At 39.0% G+C, this 23703-nt stretch overlaps 1 protein-coding gene across 2 annotated transcripts in view; it reads left to right on the forward strand.

Moving 5' to 3' along the window:
• Positions 1–59: 59 nt before the first annotated feature.
• Positions 60–23703, forward strand: part of TYRO3 (TYRO3 protein tyrosine kinase) — a 91260-nt gene continuing 67616 nt past the window's right edge. For both annotated transcript variants that reach the window (XM_070757410.1, XM_070757416.1), the window contains exons 1-3: positions 60–609; positions 16296–16479; positions 21913–22013. In XM_070757410.1, coding sequence (XP_070613511.1) covers positions 519–609; positions 16296–16479; positions 21913–22013 — 376 coding nt within the window. In that variant the 5' untranslated portion in view covers positions 60–518. The remainder of the gene's footprint in view (positions 610–16295; positions 16480–21912; positions 22014–23703) is intronic.

Here is a 23703-nt window from a genome sequence, read left to right on the forward strand (position 1 = left end):
CCGTGGCCTCCTGAAAGCGCGCCATTTCCTGGAGGGGAGAAGAAGCGCAAGGAGCCGGTGCCAAAGACTTGGAGAAGGAAGTCGGCAGCGGCCGAAGGAGGGAGCTCCGCGCCGGCGGGCCCGAGGAACTGTGTGCACTGCGGGAGGGAGCCGGCAGGGGGGGAAGCTTCCCGACTCGGTCGGTCACAAGCTTCACGGGGAAAGGGAGCAGAACCGCCAAGCCAGCGCTGGTTGGGGTGCCTGGCGCTGCCATCTCCAGCCGCTTTTCTCCTTTGCCTGGCTGCGCGTGGGCGCCGAGCCCCTCTTGGCGCCCAAATCGAGGGGGGCGCGGACCTTCTCTTCCAAGGAAGGGGGCGTCGTTTGGCTTTCCTCTCCCTTTCCCCCCTCCCTTATTTCCCCTTATCTTTCCCTCTTTCCTCCCCCGACTTTGAATTTGGGGCTCGGACGCGAGACCGGCGCTTTGGGGAGGTCGCCAGGAGGAGGATGCTGACGAAGATGATGAGGGGGAAGCGGTGGAGATGAAGCAGAAGACTATGCGGACGCGGGGACTCCTGTTGCTGTTGCCGGCACTGTGGGCTCTGTTTTCGCGGGACTTCAGGGCTGTAACAGGTAAGGCTCCTTCCGAGTTTCCCCTCTCGGCCAACGGGGGACTTGATATACAGTATATATATATTGGACCGGTTCTTGCTCCTTTCGCGCTCTGCCGCCCGCTTGATTTTTACGCACCACAAGTGGGTCGCGCTCCGGGTCCGAGTTTCTTGTTGGGCTCTCTAACTATGGAGAGTCCAGCTGGCCTCTTGAAAAAAAAGCACCTTTGGGGACGTGGATGGGCTGTGGGCCACTTCTTTGCTGCGACCGAGTGGATGAAGCGGTACAACCGGGACTGAGGTTTGCTTCAGAGTGGGAGCAGTTCGCCTTTCAGGCACTCCCGTTCCGATGTCATTTTCTTTTAAAGAAAAATAAACAAAGAAAACAAACCCAAATAGAGTAAAGCCCCATTGATAGTTTTCTTCTTCCTCCCAAGGGACTTCCAGGAGAAAATAAGGTCTCCCTACTGCCCCAGTGTAAGCAAAGTAGTTTCAATCAATCAATCAATCAATCAATCAATCAATTTTTATTATTTTATTATTTTATTTTATGTATTTAATTTATTTTATCTATCTCCGTCTATCTATCTACCTACCTACCTACCTACCTACCTACCTACCTACCTATCTATCTATCTATCTATCTATCTATCTATCTAATTTATAGCCCGCCCAACTCCTTCTGGAGTCTGCACCGCGTACAACATCCAAAAACAGTATAAAATAGTTTTTAAAACCTACAAGAAAAGATAAAAGTTGAAAAAAATAACGTTGTGTGCTGAAATGGATAAATTAACATATGAATTAAAAAAGAAAGGTGACTTAGATTACTATAAATGCAGAGATAGGTTTTATTGTTGGATGGAAAAAGGGGAAATTTTGAGATATATAGTCAAAACAAAAGAATGAACGATACATTAAAAAAGAAATAAGAGTTAAAATATCGGGGGGGAAAGGGGAAGAAAGAAAATATCTATTTGAGAAAGAATAATGAATAGAAACTGTTAAGGACTTGTAAATATTAGCCATATAATAATGAATAAGTATAAATAAGTATCATGAAGAATGTAACACAGAGCTGTCATGTAACATCCACTGTTTTTAAATGTTTTTGTTATGTTCGTCATATGTGTTTGTACATAAAGAAATTTTCTATTAAAAAAGATAAGATAAAAGTCATTCGTGTCTTTATCAAATTCATTTGTGGATCCCAAATTCCTCCATTCGTATATTTATCAAACATGTACAAGATGGTAGGTATAAGCATAAACATTAGCAAAGTAGGTACAAGTAAATTAGGCAATAGGACAATAGGACAGGAATAGTAGGCACAATGGTGCGCATTGTGCACGCCCCTTCTCATCTATTGCCAGTACTGTGAGACTGGCCTGCATCTTTCTTCATTGGAGCTGAAACACATAACAAAAATTTAAGGAAATTTGTACAGTATTTCATTGTTTATATCTTTTAAATCCCTGGTGTTGTTTTTGTTTTTATGATTATTTTGCAGATGATGATAAATTCATCCCCATCTTTGTACACCATCAAGGTGAACCAGTAGTTTTGTATGCCAGGAATTTGACTCTTCCATTCCACCCCATTTCTTGCTTTCCCAATTTTCCCTGTAACATTATTTGGGAGAGTCCTTGGCAGAGTTAGGACTTCACTGCTGTGGAAATCCTTCCCATTAAAGGCTTCCTAATTGGATGAATTGGTCCAGTTCTAAATGGAATGTCCAGTAAGAAGCCCTTTATGGTCCCTGCTGGATGGTCTCATTATCTTTGTAGAGGTTTTAAGTGAGGATTTGATTAGATTAGCATACTTGAAGGTTGAAAAAGTCACACTCTATACTCATTCATAGATATTCAGCATGAAATATATTTAAAGGTTTTGCCCTTAAAACCAGGCTCTATTATCAGGTCAGAGTGGGTAATCTGTGACTCTCCAGTAGTTTGGAACAGTAATTCCAATTGTTATATCACTCGCCAGGATGCCCAGTGCTGTTGGGAGTTGTAATTTATTAACATCTGGAATGCCATAAATTCCTCAGGCAGTTGTCCCAGGTAGAGGAAGTCATGGATAGTAAAACGGCAATGATTTGTTGTTGTTGTTGTTGTTGTTGTTTTTTAAAAAAATATTATTAAAACAGGGTACAGAAAAGCAAAAAGGATATATATAATATACATTCTAACATTTAGAATTTACTTATATAGTACACGTAGGAGAGGGAGAAAAGAAGAAAGGTAGAAGGTTGGGGAAGAAGGGAAAAGAGATATAAGGGGAAAGGGATAGGAAATTGGAGGGGAGTGGTAAGAAGAGAAGGCCAGCGTTAGAGCTGGGGCTTTCATGCTTTGCGGCCTGTGGTTTGAGCACATAGGTGGTGTAAATTTCCCTAAAGTTTTATCCATATATTTTTGATGTAATTATTAGTGCCAATACGTATCAGTGGTTTAAGGGTTTGTTTTCTTTGTAATTTAAAGTTCGTGTCAATCGATGTTTACAGTTTGTCGTTTCAATTTGATGTTATGATTTGTGATGTAGGTTACTAGTTTTTCAAGTTTTTGTTGGATACTTTTCTTGATGAATAATTTTTAAGTAATTCCTTTTTTTTAACCAGAGGTACCATTTGTCCCATGCAATGATTTGTTTTTTTATTGTATGTTTTCTTTCTGCTGGTGTGGCAGAAAGGGAAAGATACTTGTGGAGTTTTCTGTCCATGTACCAAAATAATGATAACTTCAGGCCTTATGGATGGCTAAGTGAAAAGTTGCAAGCATGCTTTGCCAATATATCTCAGGCAGAAAAATATCTATTAGAATAGGAACCATTGGGTATTTTAGTACTTCTTTACTGCGTCAACATCATAAACATATTTGAGGTCTTTGGCAGCTCTATTTATATTTCCATAATTGAATATTGGCTACCGCTCTTGAACATAAGGGTATCCTTTTTCTCTCTGTGACTTTATCCCAAGCATTCATCTCTATGGAAAGACAAGAGGTTAACAAAAATTGTTTACCTCTTCTACAAGTGGTAATAAATATAGCACCGACACAACGTTTTGTAGAATTTGACTAAATATGTCTGTACATCACCTTATTAATGCTTTTGTGAAATACTGATAGAAATAATGTACTATCAAGTTCCCAACTGATATGTCACAAACACACAAATAAATTGATTTTCCAACGAATCGGTAACATTTGTAAAATTCTTGAAATTAATATTTTGTTTTCTAATTCAGAATAGGTTACAATTTGGAAGTCATTTATTTATGGAGCAGCTGTATTATTGTAATCCCTCACCCTCCCACTCTATTGGAGAATTATTGTACTTGGGAACCATAAATGTTGTCACTGGGTCATGAACTAATAATTCCATGTGGGATCCATCTGTTACCAGTTTCCAAAGTTAGCTGGTTAGTGTGACTGACTGAATGAAGGCTGATGTCAGTATTGAGTCAAAATAACCTGTGGGTAGAAAATAAGAAGAGGACATAAATAGATAGAATAAAAAAATATCAATCTGAAAGGAAAACAGTACTGTTGATTCTTTGACATAATTTAGATTTGTGAGTCAGAAATCATCCTGGCTATTTTCTTCTGGGAAATGTTTTTGAGAATTAATGTGGACCTTATCTTACTTGCAGACTCAGATCATAATATCTGGAAAGCATGCAGATCCTTCCATATCTATGGACTCTGTAACTGTAGTCCTCTGTTGTACCTCTTTTGGGTAGTACAATCTGTGTAGTGGAAACCAGGGGACTGTGAGTTCTAGTCCCACCTTAGAACGAAAGTTGGCTGGGTGACTTTGGGTCAGTCATTCTCTGTCAGCATAACCTGCCTTACAGGGTTGTGCGGAAAATAGGAAGAGAAAGGAGCATTGTATGTATTTGCTGACTTGAGCGATCTATCAAAATAATAAAGGAGGGATTTATATGACAGATAGATGATAAAAAAGGAAGGAAGGAAGGAAGGAAGAAAGAAAGGAAGAAATAGAAAATTAAGAGTAATTGGAGTCACCACAAGAGCATGTGTTGAAGATGCTGAGATTTTTGAGGTTCCTCTAAATTTAAGAACCTGAGCCATTCATCTTTTGGACTAGGAAGTGTTCGTCAGTTTTAGTTGCCAGTGATAATGTGTGAGATTAACAAAAACTCTCACTATACAAGCAGGCTGATCAGTTTTACACTTGTAACATGGAGTCATCATATGACTTGAAATTCTTTCTAAGTCCGTTTTCCCCAACTTATTATACTGCCAACATGGTCAAAGTACCATTTTCAAAATTTTGGAAATTATATTTGCAATATAGCATGAGCACCTAAGCTAAAGATGTCTGTTCCAAATTCAAGCAAACCTATATTGAGGTTTTATATATCTGGCACCTGATACAGTGGGAACTAGGGGGATATACCTCTGATAGACATCCGCTTCCATTTCCTTCTCTCCCTCTTAAGAATCCTAATTTTCATATACAGTGATCCCTCGATTTTCGCGATCTCGATCTTCGCCAAACGCTATATCGCGATTTTTCAAAAAATATTAATTAAAAATATTTTCCCACCCGATGACGTCACTCTCTTCCTTTCTCATCTTTCTTTCTCTCTCTCTTTCTCTATCTTGCTTCTTCCTCTCTCACACTCTCTTCCTCCCTCTCTCATCTCTTTCTTTCCTTCTCTCTCTTTCTCTATCTCTCCCCCTCTTGCTCTCGAGCGGCGGGCGAGCGGGCAGCAGCGAGGAGCCGAAGATCGGGGTTTCCCCTTTGCGTGGGCGGCGGGGAAACCCCGATCTTCGGCTCCTCGCTGCTGCGGCGCTGCCGAGCAGATCAGCTGCTGGGCGGCCGAAGGAACCTTCCCTGGGTCTTCCCCGCCACCCACGCAAAGGGGAAACCCCGATCTTCGGCTCCTCGCTGCTGCGGCGCTGCCGAGCAGATCAGCTGCTGGGCGGTGGAAGGAACCTTCCCTGGGTCTTCCCAGGTGCGGAAGTAAAAACACCATCTGCGCATGCGCGGCCATGGAAAACAGGGCGCGCATGCACAGATGGTGTTTTTACTTCCGCACCACTATATCGCGAAAAATCGATTATCGCGAGGGGTCTTGGAACGGAACCCTTGCGATAATTGAGGGATCCCTGTACTTTATAGATGGTGTTTTTTTCACATTATTATGATGATGACTTCTACTTTGAGTGGAGTGACTAGCTCCACTAAATGTTTTATGTTATGTTTGTTATTAATAAAATATTTTTTTTTTAAAGAATCCTAATACTTGCTAGCAGTAAAGAATGCCAAAGTAGAAAGTTAATTTGCTGCACTGCAAAGTCCACTAGAAGGACTTGGTAGTTAATTGTTACACTTAGCTGATAGCTGTATAGGTAAACTGAATTTTCTTGCCTAATTTGAAAGAGAACAGTGATTTACTGATAATTAGACCAATAGAAAGAGTGAAAACTGATAAGGAGTTCATAATGTTGTGCAACCTCTTTTGTGTATTTTTCATACCCACACCCAACTATTTAGGCAGCTTTTATTTGGTTAATAAAAGTATAGAATTGAAGGTCAAGGTGCTCCTTGAATGCAAAAAAAAATGTTAAGCTACTGCTAACTGAGCAGCTTCTTCTTATATTTCTATAACCATTACACTGTTATGATACATTATTGACCATGCATCAGCTAAGCAACAGTTATGTGTGCATACATGCATGCTTGTGAATAAATGTTGTGCGTTTCCATAGAAAACATATACCTAACCTATGATTTTTCCAGAATTACCTACGTATGTCTTAAGAGGTTTCTCATAATCAAAAGCCAAAAATATACCTCATTTTTCCTTTCCCTTTTTAAAAAAAAAAATCTTTGTGCAGCGCTCTCCTTCAAATGTGAAATGCATTTTGCTTACTTAAGATTTCAGCAAGAATAATGTCTTAAATTTGAAGTTGTCTGCAAGGATAGCTCTATTTGTTCATGATTATCTACTTTAGCAAGTGGATTACTGAAAAGCTGAGCAGTTTTGCTGTTGCAAAATATTGCCTTTATTTCATAAGTCTGTCATTTTGTAAAGCCCTTTTTTTTTGCATCTATGGCATGGTCATAGAACAACATAGAAACATAGAAACATAGAAGTCTGACGGCAGAAAAAGACCTCATGGTCCATCTAGTCTGCCCTTATACTATTTTCTGTATTTTATCTTAGGATGGATATATGTTTATCCCAGGCATGTTTAAATTCAGTTACTGTGGATTTATCTACCACGTCTGCTGGAAGTTTGTTCCAAGGATCTACTACTCTTTCAGTAAAATAATATTTTCTCATGTTGCTTTTGATCTTTCCCCCAACTAACTTCAGATTGTGTCCCCTTGTTCTTGTGTTCACTTTCCTATTAAAAACACTTCCCTCCTGGACCTTATTTAACCCTTTAATATATTTAAATGTTTCGATCATGTCCCCCCTTTTCCTTCTGTCCTCCAGACTATATAGATTGACTTCATTAAGTCTTTCCTGATACGTTTTATGCTTAAGACCTTCCACCATTCTTGTAGCCCGTCTTTGGACCCGTTCAATTTTGTCAATATCTTTTTGTAGGTGAGGTATCCAGAACCGAACACAGTATTCCAAATGTGGTCTCACCAGCATTCTATATAGCGGGATCATAATCTCCCTCTTCCGGCTTGTTATACCTCTAGCTATGCAACCAAGCATCCTACTTGCTTTCCCTACCGCCTGACTGCACTGTTCACCCATTTTGAGACTGTCAGAAATCACTACCCCTAAATCCTTTTCTTTTGAAGTATTTGCTAACACAGAACTGCCAATACAATACTCAGATTGAGGATTCCTTTTCCCCAAGTGCATTATTTTACATTTGGAAACATTAAACTGCAGTTTCCATTGCTTTGCCCATTTATCTAGTAAAGCTAAATCATTTACCATATTACAGACGCCTCCAGGAATATCAACTCTATTGCACACTTTAGAGTCATCGGCAAATAGGCAAACCTTCCCTACCAAACCTTCCCCTATGTTACTCACAAACATATTAAAAAGAATAGGACCCAGAACAGACCCTTGTGGCACACTGCTTGTAACCTGACTCTGCTCAGAATACTCGCCATTAACAATAACTCTTTGATGTCTACGCTTCAGCCAGCTGCAAATCCATTGAACTATCCAGGGATTAAGTCCAATCTTCACTAATTTATCTATCAGCTCTTTATGTGGAACCGTATCAAAGGCTTTGCTGAAGTCCAGGTAGGCAATATCCACGGCACCACCTTCATCCAACACCTTTGTGACATAGTCAAAGAAATCAATGAGATTAGCCTGACATGATTTGCCTTCAGTAAAGCCATGCTGATTTGGGTCCAATAAGTTATTGTTTTTTAGGTGCTGATTTATCCTCTTGGTGCTGATTTATCCTCTAGCAGAAACTATTGCTTCAAAAGGATGCACACTGAGAGGATGATGTTTTCTGCCACATGCTCACACGCACAAACACATGTAATTTAATCTCATTTGCTGAATTAAATAATAAGGGGTTAGATCATATTTCCGAGTGTGTGATTAATTCTTTAGCCTAGCTACAAAAAAGCGCTGTGTATAAACCTAGTCTATTTTGCCAGTTTCAATGCCCTTAGCAATTTCCTTAAGTTAAACGAACAACAAAGAAAACATTACAAAGAAAATGGCATGGGAACTACTGGTTTTACTAGCTGTTAAGCCGGTTGAAATCCATAATGGAACAAAATGCTTTTATTCTGCAGAGGTTCCCTAGTTCCACAAGTGTGGTTTGCTTTATTTTCATATAAGGTATTCATATTGCATACCAATGCACTTTAAGCAATTTACAATACTATAGTAAAATAACATGGAGCAATATAAGAAATAAAATACAACGATGAATTGGATAAAAAAGAGCAAAATTGGCTGCAATAAAAAACAAGCATTTTAAAACCCCTAAAGGTTTTATCGTTGGGGAAAAAATTGGGAAAATAAAAACTCAGTTTTCCACTAGAAGAGCTACAACGTAGTTGCTTAGTGCACATCTCTACAGAAAGCAATCTGCAATTCAGGTATCATAATTAAAAAGGCTCTTCACCAAAACTTACTATGTAGTCTATGCTAAACTTTGTAGCATGCTCTGTTATTAGAACTTCAGCAAAAATGTTCTGTTCAGTAGTTGGAAATTTTTGACAGAATGTGCTAGGTATGTTACTGCTAGATATGTTGCTGCTGAGCACATTGCCTTCAGCTATAATGCAGTTTATTCCTCCCTCCCTCCCTCCTATACACTAACTTTCAATCTATTTGGCAATCAAAGAATCTTACAACCGAAAAGAAATTTCAAATTCAAATATAAACAAACCAATAACAAAACAGTTAATATTAATTAAGTTAAAATTTCAAAATTGGTTAAATCGAAATGTTTAACTAAGTGCTTGATGAAAGAGATTATTACTTCCCATAGAAGAGAATATACAGCAGGGGTCTCCAAACTTGGGAACTGTAAGACTTGTGGGAATTGAAGTCTACAAGTCTTAAAGTTCCCAAGTTTGGAGACCTGATATACAGTATGTATTGTAGCTCAGGTGTTCTTGGTGTTCTCTGAACCTGGTTGTTTGCTTGCACACATTTCATTACCCAACTAGGTAACATCATCAGTGCTACTGAGTGTGGTGTTTGCTTCCTGTTTATATACCATAGCTTGCCTTTCCACTTTAGTGGGGGGATGGACATGATTTCTCTTTGATAGCTCCTTTTTTGAGTGTTGATTGCTGAAGAGGAACTGGAGAACACTGTCATTCCAGTAGCCAACACTCAAAGGAGGATTAATGCCAGCCAAAACAATCAAGCAGAAAACAATACTCTAATCAAAGGGGAATGGGGATTTTGAGGTTTTGTATACAGTGAATTTTAAATGTTGTAAGTCACTCTTAGAATAGAATAGAATAGAATTTTATTGGCCAGGTGTGATTGCACACACAAGGAATTTGTCTTGGTGCATATGCTCCCACCGTACATAAAAGAAAAAGATACATTTGTCAAAAATCATGTGGTACAACACTTAATGATTGTCATAGGGGTCAAATAAGTAATGAAGAAACAATCAATATTAATGAAAATCTTAGGATACAAGCAACAAGTTACAGTCATACAGTCCTAAGTGGGAGGAAAGGGATGATAGGAATGATGAGAAAAACGAGTAGAATAGAAGTGCAGATTTAGTAGAAAGTCTGACAGTGTTGAGGGAATTATTTGTTTAGTAGAGTGATGGTGTTCGGGAAAAAACTGTTCTTGTGTCTAGTTGTCTTGGTGTGCAGTGCTCTGTAAGCAACATTTTAAGGGTAGGAGTTGAAACAGTTTGTGTCCAGGATGTGAGGGGTCAGTAAATATTTTCCCCGCCCCATGTTTGAATTGGGTGACCAACGACCATGTAAATTTGTTTAATAAAAAAATAAACGGTCAAGGAAAAAAAACCCATCAATATTGGAAGGGCAAACATTTTATTAGATCATGTCACTTTTGATAATTTGAATTGATTTTTTTGTTTAAAGTTTTGCAATGTAGGAGACACCGTTTATATAAGTTTATAATGTTTATAAATTTGCAAATGATATCAATATGAGGGGAATAGACAATATTTTAGAAGATTGGCTCAAAAGGATCTTGACAGACTTGAACACTGGGCCCTTTCTAGCAAAATGGAATTAAATGGGGGGAAATGTAAAATTTCACAGTTAGGAAAGGAAAACCAAATGCACAGATATAGAATGGGTGATACATGGTCAACAACAGTAACCCTGAGGGATCTAGGAATCCTAGTGGACAACCACTTAAATATGATCCAGCAGTGTGCTGTAATGCCAAAGAAAGTTAGTACATTCCTAGTTTCAAGAGAAGAATAGTATCAAAGTAATATGAAATATTAGTATTGCTTTATGCTGCTTTGTAAAACCACATTTGGAATACTACATTGCAGTTTTGTTCACAGCAATACAAAAGATGCTGAGACTTTAGAAAGAGTGCAGAGAAGAGCAACAAAGATGATTGGGGGCTGGAGGCTAAAACATGATGGATGATTGCAGAAACCTTTGCAGATGATTTAGTTTAACAGACTCCATAAAAGAGATTAAGTAAATTAAAAGTATTTTTTTTTAAAAATGGTGACTAGTAGGTTTCAACATTAATAAACAGAAGACAGAACGTTAACATAAAATATGAAGATGCAAGATCAAATAGAATTGAGGAATAAAACAGCTTTTAAGATTGAGAAGATGATGAAATATTTGTATAACCATGACAAATATAAATTTTATGTTATTTCCAAATAACTGTGTTAAGTTAATGAAGTCAAAAAGATGGGATCAGTTACAATTGTCATTGTTAAATAGAATTTCTGTGACTCAGATGAATATTTTATCTAGAATCTAGAATTATATTTTTGTTTCAGACGATACCTGTTGTGACAACTGATGTAGCATTTAAACAATGGCAGAAGGCTATAACTAAATTTGTATAGCAAGGGAAAAAACATGAATTAAATATAAGGTATTACAAGATGCGAAGAAAAAAGGAAATTTGGGCCTACCAGATTTTAAATTATATTTTGCATCCTGCTGCTTGATTTGAACGAAAAATAGGTGTTATTAAGAAATAGAAGGTTATTGGATTTAGAAGGTCACGATTTGAAATTTGAGTGGCACGTAGATTTTAAAAGTCTTTATCTCAGACAGGCTATTCTTAAGAGTATGGAATAAATTTAAATGTAGTTTCTTCTTGAAAACATTTGTGACTTTCAGTCCAAGAAACAGTTCATAGAAGAGAAACAGCAAGTAAACATAAACAGTTAACTAATTACAATATATTAGAATTTGTCTCAAGGAGATTATAAAACAAAATAAAAAATATTTAATAGTAGAAAGATGCTTTTGAACATTTAAAGTGGATAAAAGGCTTTATGATTTTTTAAAAAGTAAGGCCAATAGAATTATAGGCTAATGATGAACAAGTTATTGCTAAAATATATAAACATTTGCTGAAATATGAACACAAAAGAATGCATAATAAAATGGGTAAAAGATTGGCTCTAATGTGTGGTTAGATCAATGGGAAAATATGTGGTTGAAAAGATTAAAATTTACATTATGCTCTAGTATTAAAGATAATGTTTATAAAATGATGTATTATAAATATTTGTCACCAAAGAAATTGTCAACAATATACAAAACGTATCTCGAATCTTTGTTGGAAATGTTGTGAGCCGTTCCGAATCTCCGGAGAGGGGCGGCATACAAATCTAATAAATAAATACATAAATAAATATGAACATTATGCAGGGACATTTTATCATGCCTGGTGGACATGTAAAAATAAAAACCTTTTAAAATGGTTACAAATAGATACATTAATTCAGAAGATTTGAAAGATTAAAATATAGTTGAAACCAGAGTCTTTTCTTTTTAGAACTAATGGACAAGCAACTGGAAAATGTCATGGAACTTTGTTTTTATATACTATATGACAACTGAATAGTATGCTCAAAAGTGGAAAAGTTCAATAATACCCACAATGGAGGAATGGTTGATAAAGATGATGGAACTGTGGTGATAGTTAAATTAATACATTTGATTAGAGAAGAGAAAATGTCAGTATTTACTTGTAACCTTTTAGAGACTTTTTACCAAACAAATTATGGAAAAATGCACTTATGATTTGTTATTTGATGCAGTGGTTAGAATCAGTGATGGGATTCAAATATTTTTACTTTGGTTCTGTGGGTGTGGCATGGTGGGCATGGTAAGGGAAGGTTACCCCAAAATCTCCATTTCCTCCCCATCAGCTGGGACTCAGGAAGCAGAGAATAGATGGGGGCACGGCCAGTCAGAGGTGGCATTTACCAGTTCTCTGAACTACTCAAAATTTCCGCTACCATTTTTCTAGAACTGGCCAGAACCTGATGAAACCCACCACTGTTTAGAATGCATATTGCAGGATATTGCAGGAGTCTTCGGAGAGGGGCGGCATACAAATCTAATAAATTGAATTGAATTGAATTGAATAACTCTGTCCACAGCCAGGATTCAATCCTGACCAGCTCAAGGTTTTCTCAGCCTTCCATCCTTCTCAGGACAGTAAAATGAGGACCCCGATTGCTGGGGGCAATATGGTGATTCTGTAAACCTTTCAGCGTTATGAAGCAGTATATAAATCTAGGTGATATTGCGATTTCTGATTTCAGTAATTAAAAAAGATGGATAATAGGAAAGAGTGAACTTTTTTTGGTAACCGTAGAATAAGAAGTAACTTTATAATTGTACTTATATTTGCTGAAAAGGAAATGAGATGCTTGTATTTCTTCAAGTTGTTATTTGTTTCTCTTTGCTATTATTATTATTATTATTATTATTATCATCATCATTATTATTATTATTATTATTATTATTATTATTGCTATCATCATCATCATCATTATCTATCATGATTTATTTTTGCCATTAGCATACCTGAAATATCTAAAAAAGATTAACATTGCTCAATTAGACCTCCTTAAACAAAATGGTTCCAGAAGTAACCAAGATAATATAAAGCTGCCAAGAATTTTCAATGATGGTGATCCTATGGCATGCGTGCCACAGGTGACATGCGGAGCCATATCTGAGGGCACATGAGGTGTTGCCTTATGTCAGCTCCAGCATGCATGTGTGTGCTGGCCAGCTGATTTTCGGCCTTCTTGGCCAGTTTTTTTGCTGTCCCCAGGCTTCAGGAGGCTTCCCTAAAGCCTGGAGATGGCGAAAAATGGCCAACAGGTCAATCAGGAGTCTGTTTCCGAATTTCTGTTTGGTCCATTTGGCTGTTTTTCGCTGTCCTCAGGCTTCAAGAATCTGGAGGCTTCAGTGAGGCCTGTGCAGCTGTGGGGGGGGACAGCAGGGGGGTTATGCGCATGCACAGGGGGGGGCATGGGTGTGGGCACACACGCGCACCCTTTTGACACACGCACTAAAAAAGGTTCGCCATTACTGATCTAGTAGCTGAGATTTCTTCTTCTTTTTTTCAGAGTAATTTTTTAAAAATTTTTCCTCCACATCATAAAATACAAAAAGAAATATACCTTCTCTTTTGTTATAATAATATATTCGGGACCATCTTCTACCGCACAAATCCCAGCAACCGATCAGATCCCACAGAGTTGGCCTTCTCCGGGTCCCGTTGACTAAACATTGCTGTCTGGCGGGACCCAGGGGAAGAGCCTTCTCTGTGGCGGCCCCAGGCCTCTGGAATCAACTGCCCCTGGAGATTAGGACTGCCCCCACTCTCCTTGCCTTTCGAAAGGTCCTGAAGACCCACCTATGTCGCCAGGCATGGGGAAACTGATATATCCCTAGCTGCTATGGTTTTATGTATGGTCTGTTAGGTTGTGTGATTGTTTTTATAATTGGTTTTAAATTGTTCTTGTAACATTAGATTTGTACATTGTGTATTGTTGTTGTGAGCCGCTCCGAGTCTTCGGAGAGGGGTGGCATACAAATATTATTATTATTATTATTATTATTATTATTATTATTATAAAATAGTTTTGGATTAGTAAATCTTATATAATCAAATTATACATTCTTAAATCCCATCTATTTAATTTCAGTTATTATCACACACACCTTATTCCCTTCTTTCTAATTTCGTCATCCAGATAAATCTCCATTAATGTCTAATTAAATCCATCATTAATATTCCTTAAACTACTGGTAAAATCAATATCTTTCACATTTTATAATCTTAATATCAAAGCCATAGTGCCTTCTTCCCTCTTAGTGAAAATCTCAAAACAGACTAAAAACCCTTATATCTAATTTTATCAGTATAAAAATGATACACTTATACTTTATCAATTTAAAAAACAAACAAATACAAACATTTAAGTTCATTACTTATTATTATGCCATTATTATATTTCATCAAAACCCTCTTTTTAAATTAAAATTAAGCCATAAAAACAAATACTTTGATTTTCAAATCTGCAAACCCCATTTCTTCTTGAAGCTTAGTTATCATCTAGTTTATTTTCTTCCTTGCAGTATATCATCATTTTTTCCACCAATGCTTAATATGCTATACTTCAAAAGTCTTCCTTACACCTGCTCGTGGTCTCCTGTACTGACATTAAAAGTGTCTTGGTGGCCTTGAAACGTATCATGAAGAATACATTTTATTCCAACAGAAAATGGAGACACATCACAATCTGCAAATGAATTAGTGACACCTTTCCAAAAGAGAGATGAGATCAGCATTTGGCATTTATCCTCAGTTTGGGGGTTGCCTGGCTACTGGTTCAACTAATTCTGCACCACACATGAGGGAAAAGAGAAGAGGAAAATAAGAGAGAGAGGGAGAGATGTTCTGAAAGTGGTTGGTTTCCTTTCAGGGCTAAGCGTTCAGTTGTGCTTTCCCATCCAAAGAGTTTTCACATAGTTCAGAAGCTTTTGCAATTAAGAGAAAATCTGAACTGAACGACTGCCTAGGCCCTATGCGAATGATTTCTTTATTTTTTACTCCCCATAGGAATAGTTCAAAACTGTACTGTTTTAAAAGTAATGAATATTACCTGGGAATCAAAAAGCACCCAGAGGGAATTTTGGTGGAATTGTATTATTGTTCTGAGAAGAATTCTTTCAAAAGCATTAACCGTGTAATGTTACCTAATTCATCTGCATGTACTACTGAAAAATTGCTACTGGGCTTCACCTTGCTGATTTCCAAATCCCACATACAGAAATCCCGCATACAGTGGTACATCTACCCAAGAACGCCTCTACTTAAGAACTTTTCTTTTGCCTCTTCTCAAGAACAATTTTCTACTTAAGAACCCGAGCCCAGAAAAATTCCCTAGGAAATTTGAGAGCAGCATGAAGGCCTGGCCAGTTTCCTGCCATTCCCCTTTTAATCCCAGCCATCTTGGGCTTTTCTGGACTGCAAGAGGAGCCTTAAGGAGGTTTTGGCAGCCCAGAGCGAACAAAGCATTTCCCTTTCTCTGGGCGCTTGGAGAGGGAATAAACCATTTTGCTGTGGTGACTCCCTCGTGCTGCCTCCCATACACTTGGCACAAAGTTGCCTCCCGGAGCATCTGGGCGTGGAAAGACAAATAGGGGCGCTTCACCCCGGCCAGATCAACTGGGCTTCAGCCAAACTGAGGATTCACCACAGTGAAGGAAAGGCGGCGGCTACAAAGTGAGCAAGTGAGAGGAGAGGGGAGCCCTTCAGCATGGGAAAGAAGAAGAAGCAGGTAGCAGCAGCAGCCGCCTTTTCCCTCTCGCCCGCCTGTGTTTCTTTCTCTGGCGCAGTGTATGGGAGGAAGCCTCACGCCGGGTGTATAGAAGGCGCGTGCTCCTCCTTACTGCCTCAGAGTCCCTCTTTTTTTCAAGCCTTAAAGTTTTGCATTTTTTTTTACTCCTGTCACCTCACCTTCTTCCTTCAGCAGAGACTGTTCTCCTCCTCTTCTTCCTCCTCCTCCTCCCACCCAAATTCTGAGCTTTTATTTCTTTCCTAATGTATGTATATAAAGCTTCAGATGAGATGAATTAAAGTGGTTGTACGCTTAGTTCTTTGACTGTATCGCCCTACAGATTCGGAACCTTGATTGATCTGCTGCACTCCCAACCTCCTTGCTCTCCTACCTGGGAGCAAGGCTGGGCGGGAGGTTTCTTTCTTCTTTCCAGAAGCAAAAGGTGTTGGAATGCCAATCAAGCTGACCGTGTCCCAGGGTCAGCCTGTGAAGCTGAACTGCAGCCTGGAGGGAATGGAAGAACCGGAGATGCTGTGGATGAAGGATGGAGCTGTGGTGCAGGGCATAGACCAAGTGTACATTCCAGTAAATGAAGAACACTGGATAGGCTTCCTCAGGTAAGGAAGGTAGGCTAGATCAACATGTGATGGATGCTAATGTTAAAAAGTGGTTTATTTTGCCCTTTTCTGTGGAATTTTGTGATGAGAGAGGTCTTTGTCCTCCCTTATTTATTTTCATAGCGGCTCCATGAAATAATTTAGATTGAGTCAAAGGGCAAAATATCCGATTGGGCAATTTGTTTCCTGGATTTGTTCTTTATTTGCTTAATATAAACTAAGCCAGTTTTCTCAACCACTGTAACTCTTAAGATGGACGGACTTTCCCACCCAAAATGTGGAATTCTGGGTGCATATTGAAGAGCCAGGGTGGCGCAGTGGTTAGAATGCAGCACTGCAGGCTACTTCAGTTAACTGCTAGCTGTAGTTCAGCAGTTCAAATCTCACCAAGGTTGACTCAGCCTTCCATCCTTCCGAGATGGGTAAAATGGAGGCCCAGATTGTGGGGAAAAATATGCTGATTCTGTAAACCGCTTAGAGAGGGCTGTAAAAGCACTGTGAAGCAGTATATAAGTCTAAATGCTATTGCTAAGTTGCTGAGGTGGGGAAACACTGATCTAAATTTTTCGTGCTTTCTCATTCTCTCCCCATTTTCGTTGCTAACGATTTATAACATTTGTACATTGCTGAAATACCTAAGGCACTCTACTTTTGTCATTTAGTAGCAATTCTTATAACAAATCCTAAACATGCTGAACAAGTTCAATACAATTGCCCCCCTCCTCCCATATTTCAACCTGAGTCTGAGGGAGAATTATTTGCTGTAGGCAAAAGTGGGAAGCTTTTTAGGGACTGCCTATTGAAGGGACAAAACTACCGTAAAGTGGGGTGAGAGAACTGCTAAGTGGATGAATTTTCAATTTCTTCCTTTGTTGTAGGAGAGGAAAGCCTCTTTGTTTTTTGTTCGTTTGTTAAGCTTATTTTAGGGGATTTGAGCCTGTAGCAAAATAATGGTAGATGGTGTTAATATGCCCTTTTATTCGTATCCATTTCATGTGTTCATAATCACAATCTATAAGTAACAGAGAGGCAGAATATTCCAAGGCAGATTGACATTGAATTGTTCATTCCCAACTTCTCAGCTTTACCAGCTAAGCAATCCAGGGGGGGGGGGGGGGGAAACATGTCCATTTCCGTCCATCTCTAATATTGGCATGAAAGAGAACTAGTAGCCGATAGTGTATTAGCCCCCACAGTTTTTTGCTGAATCCGTAGTTGTCATTTTATCCAGAGAGAGCTTCCTTTCCTCTCCTGGTTTTTGTTTCCAGTGTTGTTAATGATAGCTTTCGAAGATAAAGAAAGCTCTATACTTTTAAAATATATATTTGTTCCCGTAAGCTCTGCAACAAAACTAGACGGTTAGTTTCTGAGATATAACTCAACCTTGACATTGTTTTTCCTCCTTCACATTCTTTTCTCCTTGACTTTAATTAAAAGGACAGAATTTAATTCAGCTTGTACTTCCTAGATCAAATCAGAGAAGATGATGTGTCATACAAACCAAGCCTTAGTCATCACTCACAAGTAATGCTCCAGAGTATTTACTCCATCATTTACTTTAAGCCAAGCATGCAATACTTCAGTCAGTTGATTATGAGAAGTAGAAAAGGTGCTTATTGTGCTTCTGTATATGTCTATTAAAAAAGTTGAATCTGTTTTCGTGGTGCTTTTGCCAGACGAGAAGAAGCTATCTGCAAATAACCCCTTGGAGGCTTTCTGTATAAATAGTTTCTGGAGATTTGTAAATTGTCAGCGGAGCCCTTGAAATTTTATTGCGCTTCTGTAATGAAATTGATATCTCTGTGTTTGCAGGAAATTAATATTTCAGTGTTCTACAGTGACAAGCGTTAATGTTTGTACCGCAGGCAATCCTAATGAAAGTCTGCATTGGAGACTTCAGGTTATGTTGGTTGAATAATACTGTATGGAAGGAGAAGTCAATTTTGGTAGGCAGTTCTGGACAGACGGCAAATTAACAGGAAAATCAGAGAAACCTAAAAATAAAAATGAATTTTCCATCTTGATGTCCAGAGTATGGGTTTAGTTATCACAAACCTAGACTCTGTCACTAGCTGAAATTTTTATAATTTAAAAAACTAGTTATGAATGGTGTATAAGGCATTGGAGTAGGGCTAGGGAGATTCAGATCCAGATCCTTCCTCCATCATGGAAATTCTGGCAAAAAGGTTTTGGACCACTCACTTTCTTGTGGTTCAGCCTACTTTACTGGGTTATTGTGGCAGCGGTAAAATGAAGGTAGCTCCCCACGGAAATCAACTTGAGCTCCTAAAGCAGTGATGACGTAGGTAGAACGTGGAGCCATATCTGTTGGCACGCAAGCTATTTATTTTATTTATTTATTCAATTCAATTTATTCAATTTTTATGCCGCCCTTCTCCTTAGACTCGGGGCGGCTTACAACATGTTAGCAATAGCACTTTTTAAAAACAGAGCCAGCATATTGCCCCCACAATCCGGGTCCTCATTTTACCCACCTCGGAAGGATGGAAGGCTGAGTCAACGTTGAGCCGGTGATGAGATTTGAACCACTGACCTTCAGATCTACAGTCAGCTTCAGTGGCCTACATTACAGCACTCTACCTGCTGCGCCACCCCGGCTCAGCTCAGCTCCAACGAGCATGTGTGTGCTGGCCAGCTGATTTTTGGCTCGCAGAGAGGACATGGGAGGGTGTTTTTGGCTTCCACAGAGTCTCTGGGGGGATGAGGGAGGGCATTTTTACCCTCCCTCGGTTCCAGGAAAGCCTTTGGAGCCTGGGAAGGGCAAAACACGAGCCTAATGGGCTGACCAGAAGTTGGGAAATTTCTGGCCTCCATAGGGCTTCACAGGGGGGAGGTGTTTTTGCCCTCCCCAGGCATTGGATATGGGCACTCGCACATGCACAATAGCTCATGCTCTTTTGGCACCTGAGGGAAAAAAGGTTCACCATCACTGTCCTAGAGAAAAGGCGATATATTTTACCATGTGAATTAATAGTTGGGGTAGAATACATCTTTTGTATCAGGGTTTTAAGATGTTCCATAGCTTCAACAACAAATTGAAGGGATGTCAGTGAAGTTTTTCCTAAATATTTACTTCACATCTGAGGCAAGTATATAAGTTAGAGTATTTGCATGATGACATCATCATGCATGCTTCATCATTTATTGCCTTGCCTCACCCGCCTTACCTCTCCTGTGGGCATCCTGTGGTTATTCCACATCCCAGTGAAATGAGTTATACTCCCAAAGGCATTATAATATTTCCCTTTCTTCCTGACAAGAAAATGATTAAGTTTGTTAGGAGGCTTATTAAATTTGAGCTATGCTGAGTAAGGTCAAAAAAAATATATCCACAGATCCTTAAGTAATTTCTTTTATGAGGGAACATTTGCTCTGTCCTCGTCGTTTTTATAAAACAAACGCATTTGCTCCCTCTGCATATTTCCAAACTTCAGGTTTAGGGCTGAATAGCTTGGCAGCATCAGACTTCCTGGAACCAGTGAATGGTTTAACTCTCTCAAAATCTTCAGACGGGAATTGCATAGTTAATTCCTGTGGGTAGTAATCCTAGATTAATACTTATCTTCCATTGGTGCCAATTTTTCCTAAACCCTTTTGGGGGGAATCTTACTTCCACTACATTAATTGCAGCGCTTTTGTTTCTAAAGAAATTTTCCTCAACCAGAGGCCCTCCATTGTTTGGGATCCTATAATTTCTGACCAGCATAGCCAACACTTGGGAGCTGTGGTAGGGAAAGCTTCCTGATCACAGAAATATTTTAGGTGAAATCACCTGAACTTGTTAGTTTGTTTGCTGCCCATCTCACCCACAAGGTGACTGTAGGCAGCTTAGGATGTTATAGGACAGTGATGGCGAACCCATGGCACGTGTGGCACAGGTGGTATGCGGAGCCATTTATACTCGCACGCGAGGTGTTGCCCTAGTTCAGCTCCAGCATGCATGTGCATGCATCCAGATGTTTTTTGCCTTACATGGAGGCTCTGGAAGGGCATTTTCGGTTTCTGCAGGATCTCAGGAGGGATGGGGGAGGACGTTTTTCCCCCACCCCAGACTCCAGGAATGCCTCTGGAGTCTGGGTAGAGTGAAAAATGGGCCTACCGGGCCCACCAGAAACAAGCTATTTCTAGCCTCCAGAGGGAGGCAGGGGAGACCATTTTTGCCCTCCCCAGGCATTGAATTATGGGTGTGGGCACTCACGCATGCCCGATAGCACACACGCACACGATTTTGGCACCCAAGAAAAAAAAGGTTCGCCATCACTGTTATAGGATCAATTCAATGACAATGAATATATCTTAGAAACATAGAACATAGAAGACTGACGGCAGAAAAAGACCTCATGATCCGTCTAGTCTGCCCTTATACTATTTCCTGTGTTTTATCTTAGGATGGATATATGTTTATCCCAGGCATGTTTAAATTCAGTTACTGTGGATTTACCAACCACGTCTGCTGAAAGTTTGTTCCAAGGATCTACTACTCTTTTAGTAAAATAATATTTTCTTATGTTGCTTTTGAGGATTCCTTTTCCCCAAGTGCATTATTTTACATTTGGAAACATTAAACTGCAGTTTCCATTGCTTTGACCATTTATCTATGGAAACTGCAGTTTAATGTTTCCAAATGTAAAATAATGCACTTGGGGAAAAGGAATCCTCAATTGGAGAATTGTATTGGCAGTTCTGTGTTAGCAAAAACTTCAGAGGAGAAGGATTTAGGGGTAGTGATTTCTGAAAAAGGGTGAGCAGTGTGGTCGGGCGGTAGGAAAAGCAAGTAGGATGCTTGGCTGCATAACTAGAGGTATAACAAGCAAGAGGTAAATCTTGTTTGCAAAATGATTTCAAGTTTACCCCTTGGCAGTTTTCGTCTATATGGCTAGTTTGTAAATGTCTTCCAGGTAGGATCTGCTAGTCAGAGAAGATAGTAATTGACTAGATTTACTTTTAAGATCCAGTTTAATGGTAGCTGAGGCTTTGGACTAGAAACTCGGCGACCACGAGTTCTAGTACTGTCTTAGCCAAGTGGATGATCTTGATCCAATCACTTTCTCACAGCCCTAGTAATCAAGCAATGACATACTACTTCTGAAATGTTGCCAAAACAACCTACAAGGCCTAGGCCAGGCAGTTGCCAAAAGTCAAAACTGACACAAAGGCACACACGTAATCAAATGTTTCATTTATTTCATTGATGCAATTCCCTTTCCTCCTTTTTAAAATGTTCAGAGTGAGGAAAACAATAATACTAAAAAGACTACACTATTCAACTTGTGACAAATTTAAAATTTCTGGAGAAACAAAAGAATTGAGAGGTATTTTATATCCACATGTTTTTTTGCTTGTTTGTTTGTTTGTTTGTTTTTGCGTATGTAGTGTTATTTACTATTTTATATTCCCCTTTCAACTTTCTAGTTTGAAGTCTGTAGATCGGACAGATTCTGGAAAATATTGGTGCCAAGTGGAGACCAATGGGAAAAAAGAGGAATCACAGCACGTATGGCTTATTGTGGAAGGTAAGGGGTCATGTTGCTGACTTGTGTCTGGGGCAGTTGTGATTACTGTAAGCTGTGAGAGGAGGTTGCCTTGATTGATCTTAGCCATTTCTAGGGTTTGTGCAACTATGACCAAAACAAAAATACTTTCATAATGAGCCAACTGCAAAGAGCCAGGGTGGCGCAGCATGTAGAGTGCTGTACTGCAGGCCACTGAAGCTGACTGTAGATCTGAAGGTCAGCAGTTCAAATATCATCACTGGCTCAAGGTTGACTCAGCCTTCCATCCTTCCAAGGTGGGTAAAATGAGGACCTGGATTGTGGGCGCAATAGCCTAGCTCTGTTAAAAAGTGCTATTGCTAACATGTTGTAAGCCGCCCTGAGTCTAAGGAGAAGGACGGCATAAAACGAATGAATGAATAAATGAATAAATAAATAAAGGGGTAAAAGAGAGTAGCTGTAGGCTATTACATAATTTTTGCAACCTTTGGTAGTAGAGGACGTGGAGCATTTCCAGTGCTGTTTCCAAACTTGTAATTGAATATGTGTATAAAAAATTGCTGGAAAGTGACATATATCTTCACAATAGAATAATGGTATAAGTATGCTGGTGATCGTATCAGTTGTGGAGGAAGATCTAGATAATTTTTCAAGGCACTGATTTGCCGCTTGTGAGTGATGTCCTTCTCTATCTTAGTTCTTAGATATATGTTATAAAAATAGGGGGAAAGAGAGATCATATATTATTGCTTGTGGCATTGATTTCAAATCTAGGGCTTAGCTTTGTTAGGAAATTCCAAAGGGTCCCAGTCAATTACAGAGAAATGTTAATCAGATTAAGGAGAGGCGGGAGACTGGTTAAACACAAGCTTGGGATGTGTTCAAAGGTCAATAGCTGTGATCAGGCAGAAGTTGGAGTCCAGTATAGGATTTGGTAATCAACGAGACAGAGGATGAGATTTATTGGAAAACTGGGCTGACTAAATAAAGTCAGACAAGCTAAAACTAAGGAAACAACTAGATATAATACTGATGGGGAATGAAGAATAAATTATAACAAAAACATATAGACACTTATTGGAAGGAGGAATGGAAGAGGAAATTGTGAAGGGTTCGATGACTGCATGGGCCCAAAATATAGGCCGTAATATAAATTTAGAGGAATGGGAAAGAATATGGAACAAGAACTGTAAATTAACATTATTGACTGCATTTAAAGCCAATCAATATAAAATGCTCTATAGGTTGCATTTAATCCCAGTGAGATTGGCAAAAATGTACATTAATATAAAACTGGATTATTGAAAATGCAGTAAAGAAGGAACTTTTTATCACATGTGGTGGCAATGTCCTAAGTATTGGGAACAGATAAGGAGACGGCTACCAGAAATTATAGGAGAACAAATAGAATTTAAACCTGAACTATTAACAACAAGATAAAGAAACAACTCCAGTACATCATTTCACAAATAATTACTGCAGCAAGAATTGAATAAGCTCAATATTGGAAACTTGAAAATACACCAAGTGATGGAAGGAATATACATGGAATACTTGAATGTACAGAGATGTACAGGCTCACTTTGGAAATGAGCTGAGAGGGGCGGCATACAAATCCAATAAATAATAATAAAAAATGAAAGCAAGGAGGAAACAGAATTTTATAAGGTGTGGAATCGGTGGTATATGTGGTTAGAACATAGAAATAAAG

Source organism: Erythrolamprus reginae, chromosome 1 (genome assembly GCF_031021105.1).
Source record: "Erythrolamprus reginae isolate rEryReg1 chromosome 1, rEryReg1.hap1, whole genome shotgun sequence".
Classification (NCBI taxonomy): Eukaryota; Metazoa; Chordata; class Lepidosauria; order Squamata; family Dipsadidae; genus Erythrolamprus; species Erythrolamprus reginae.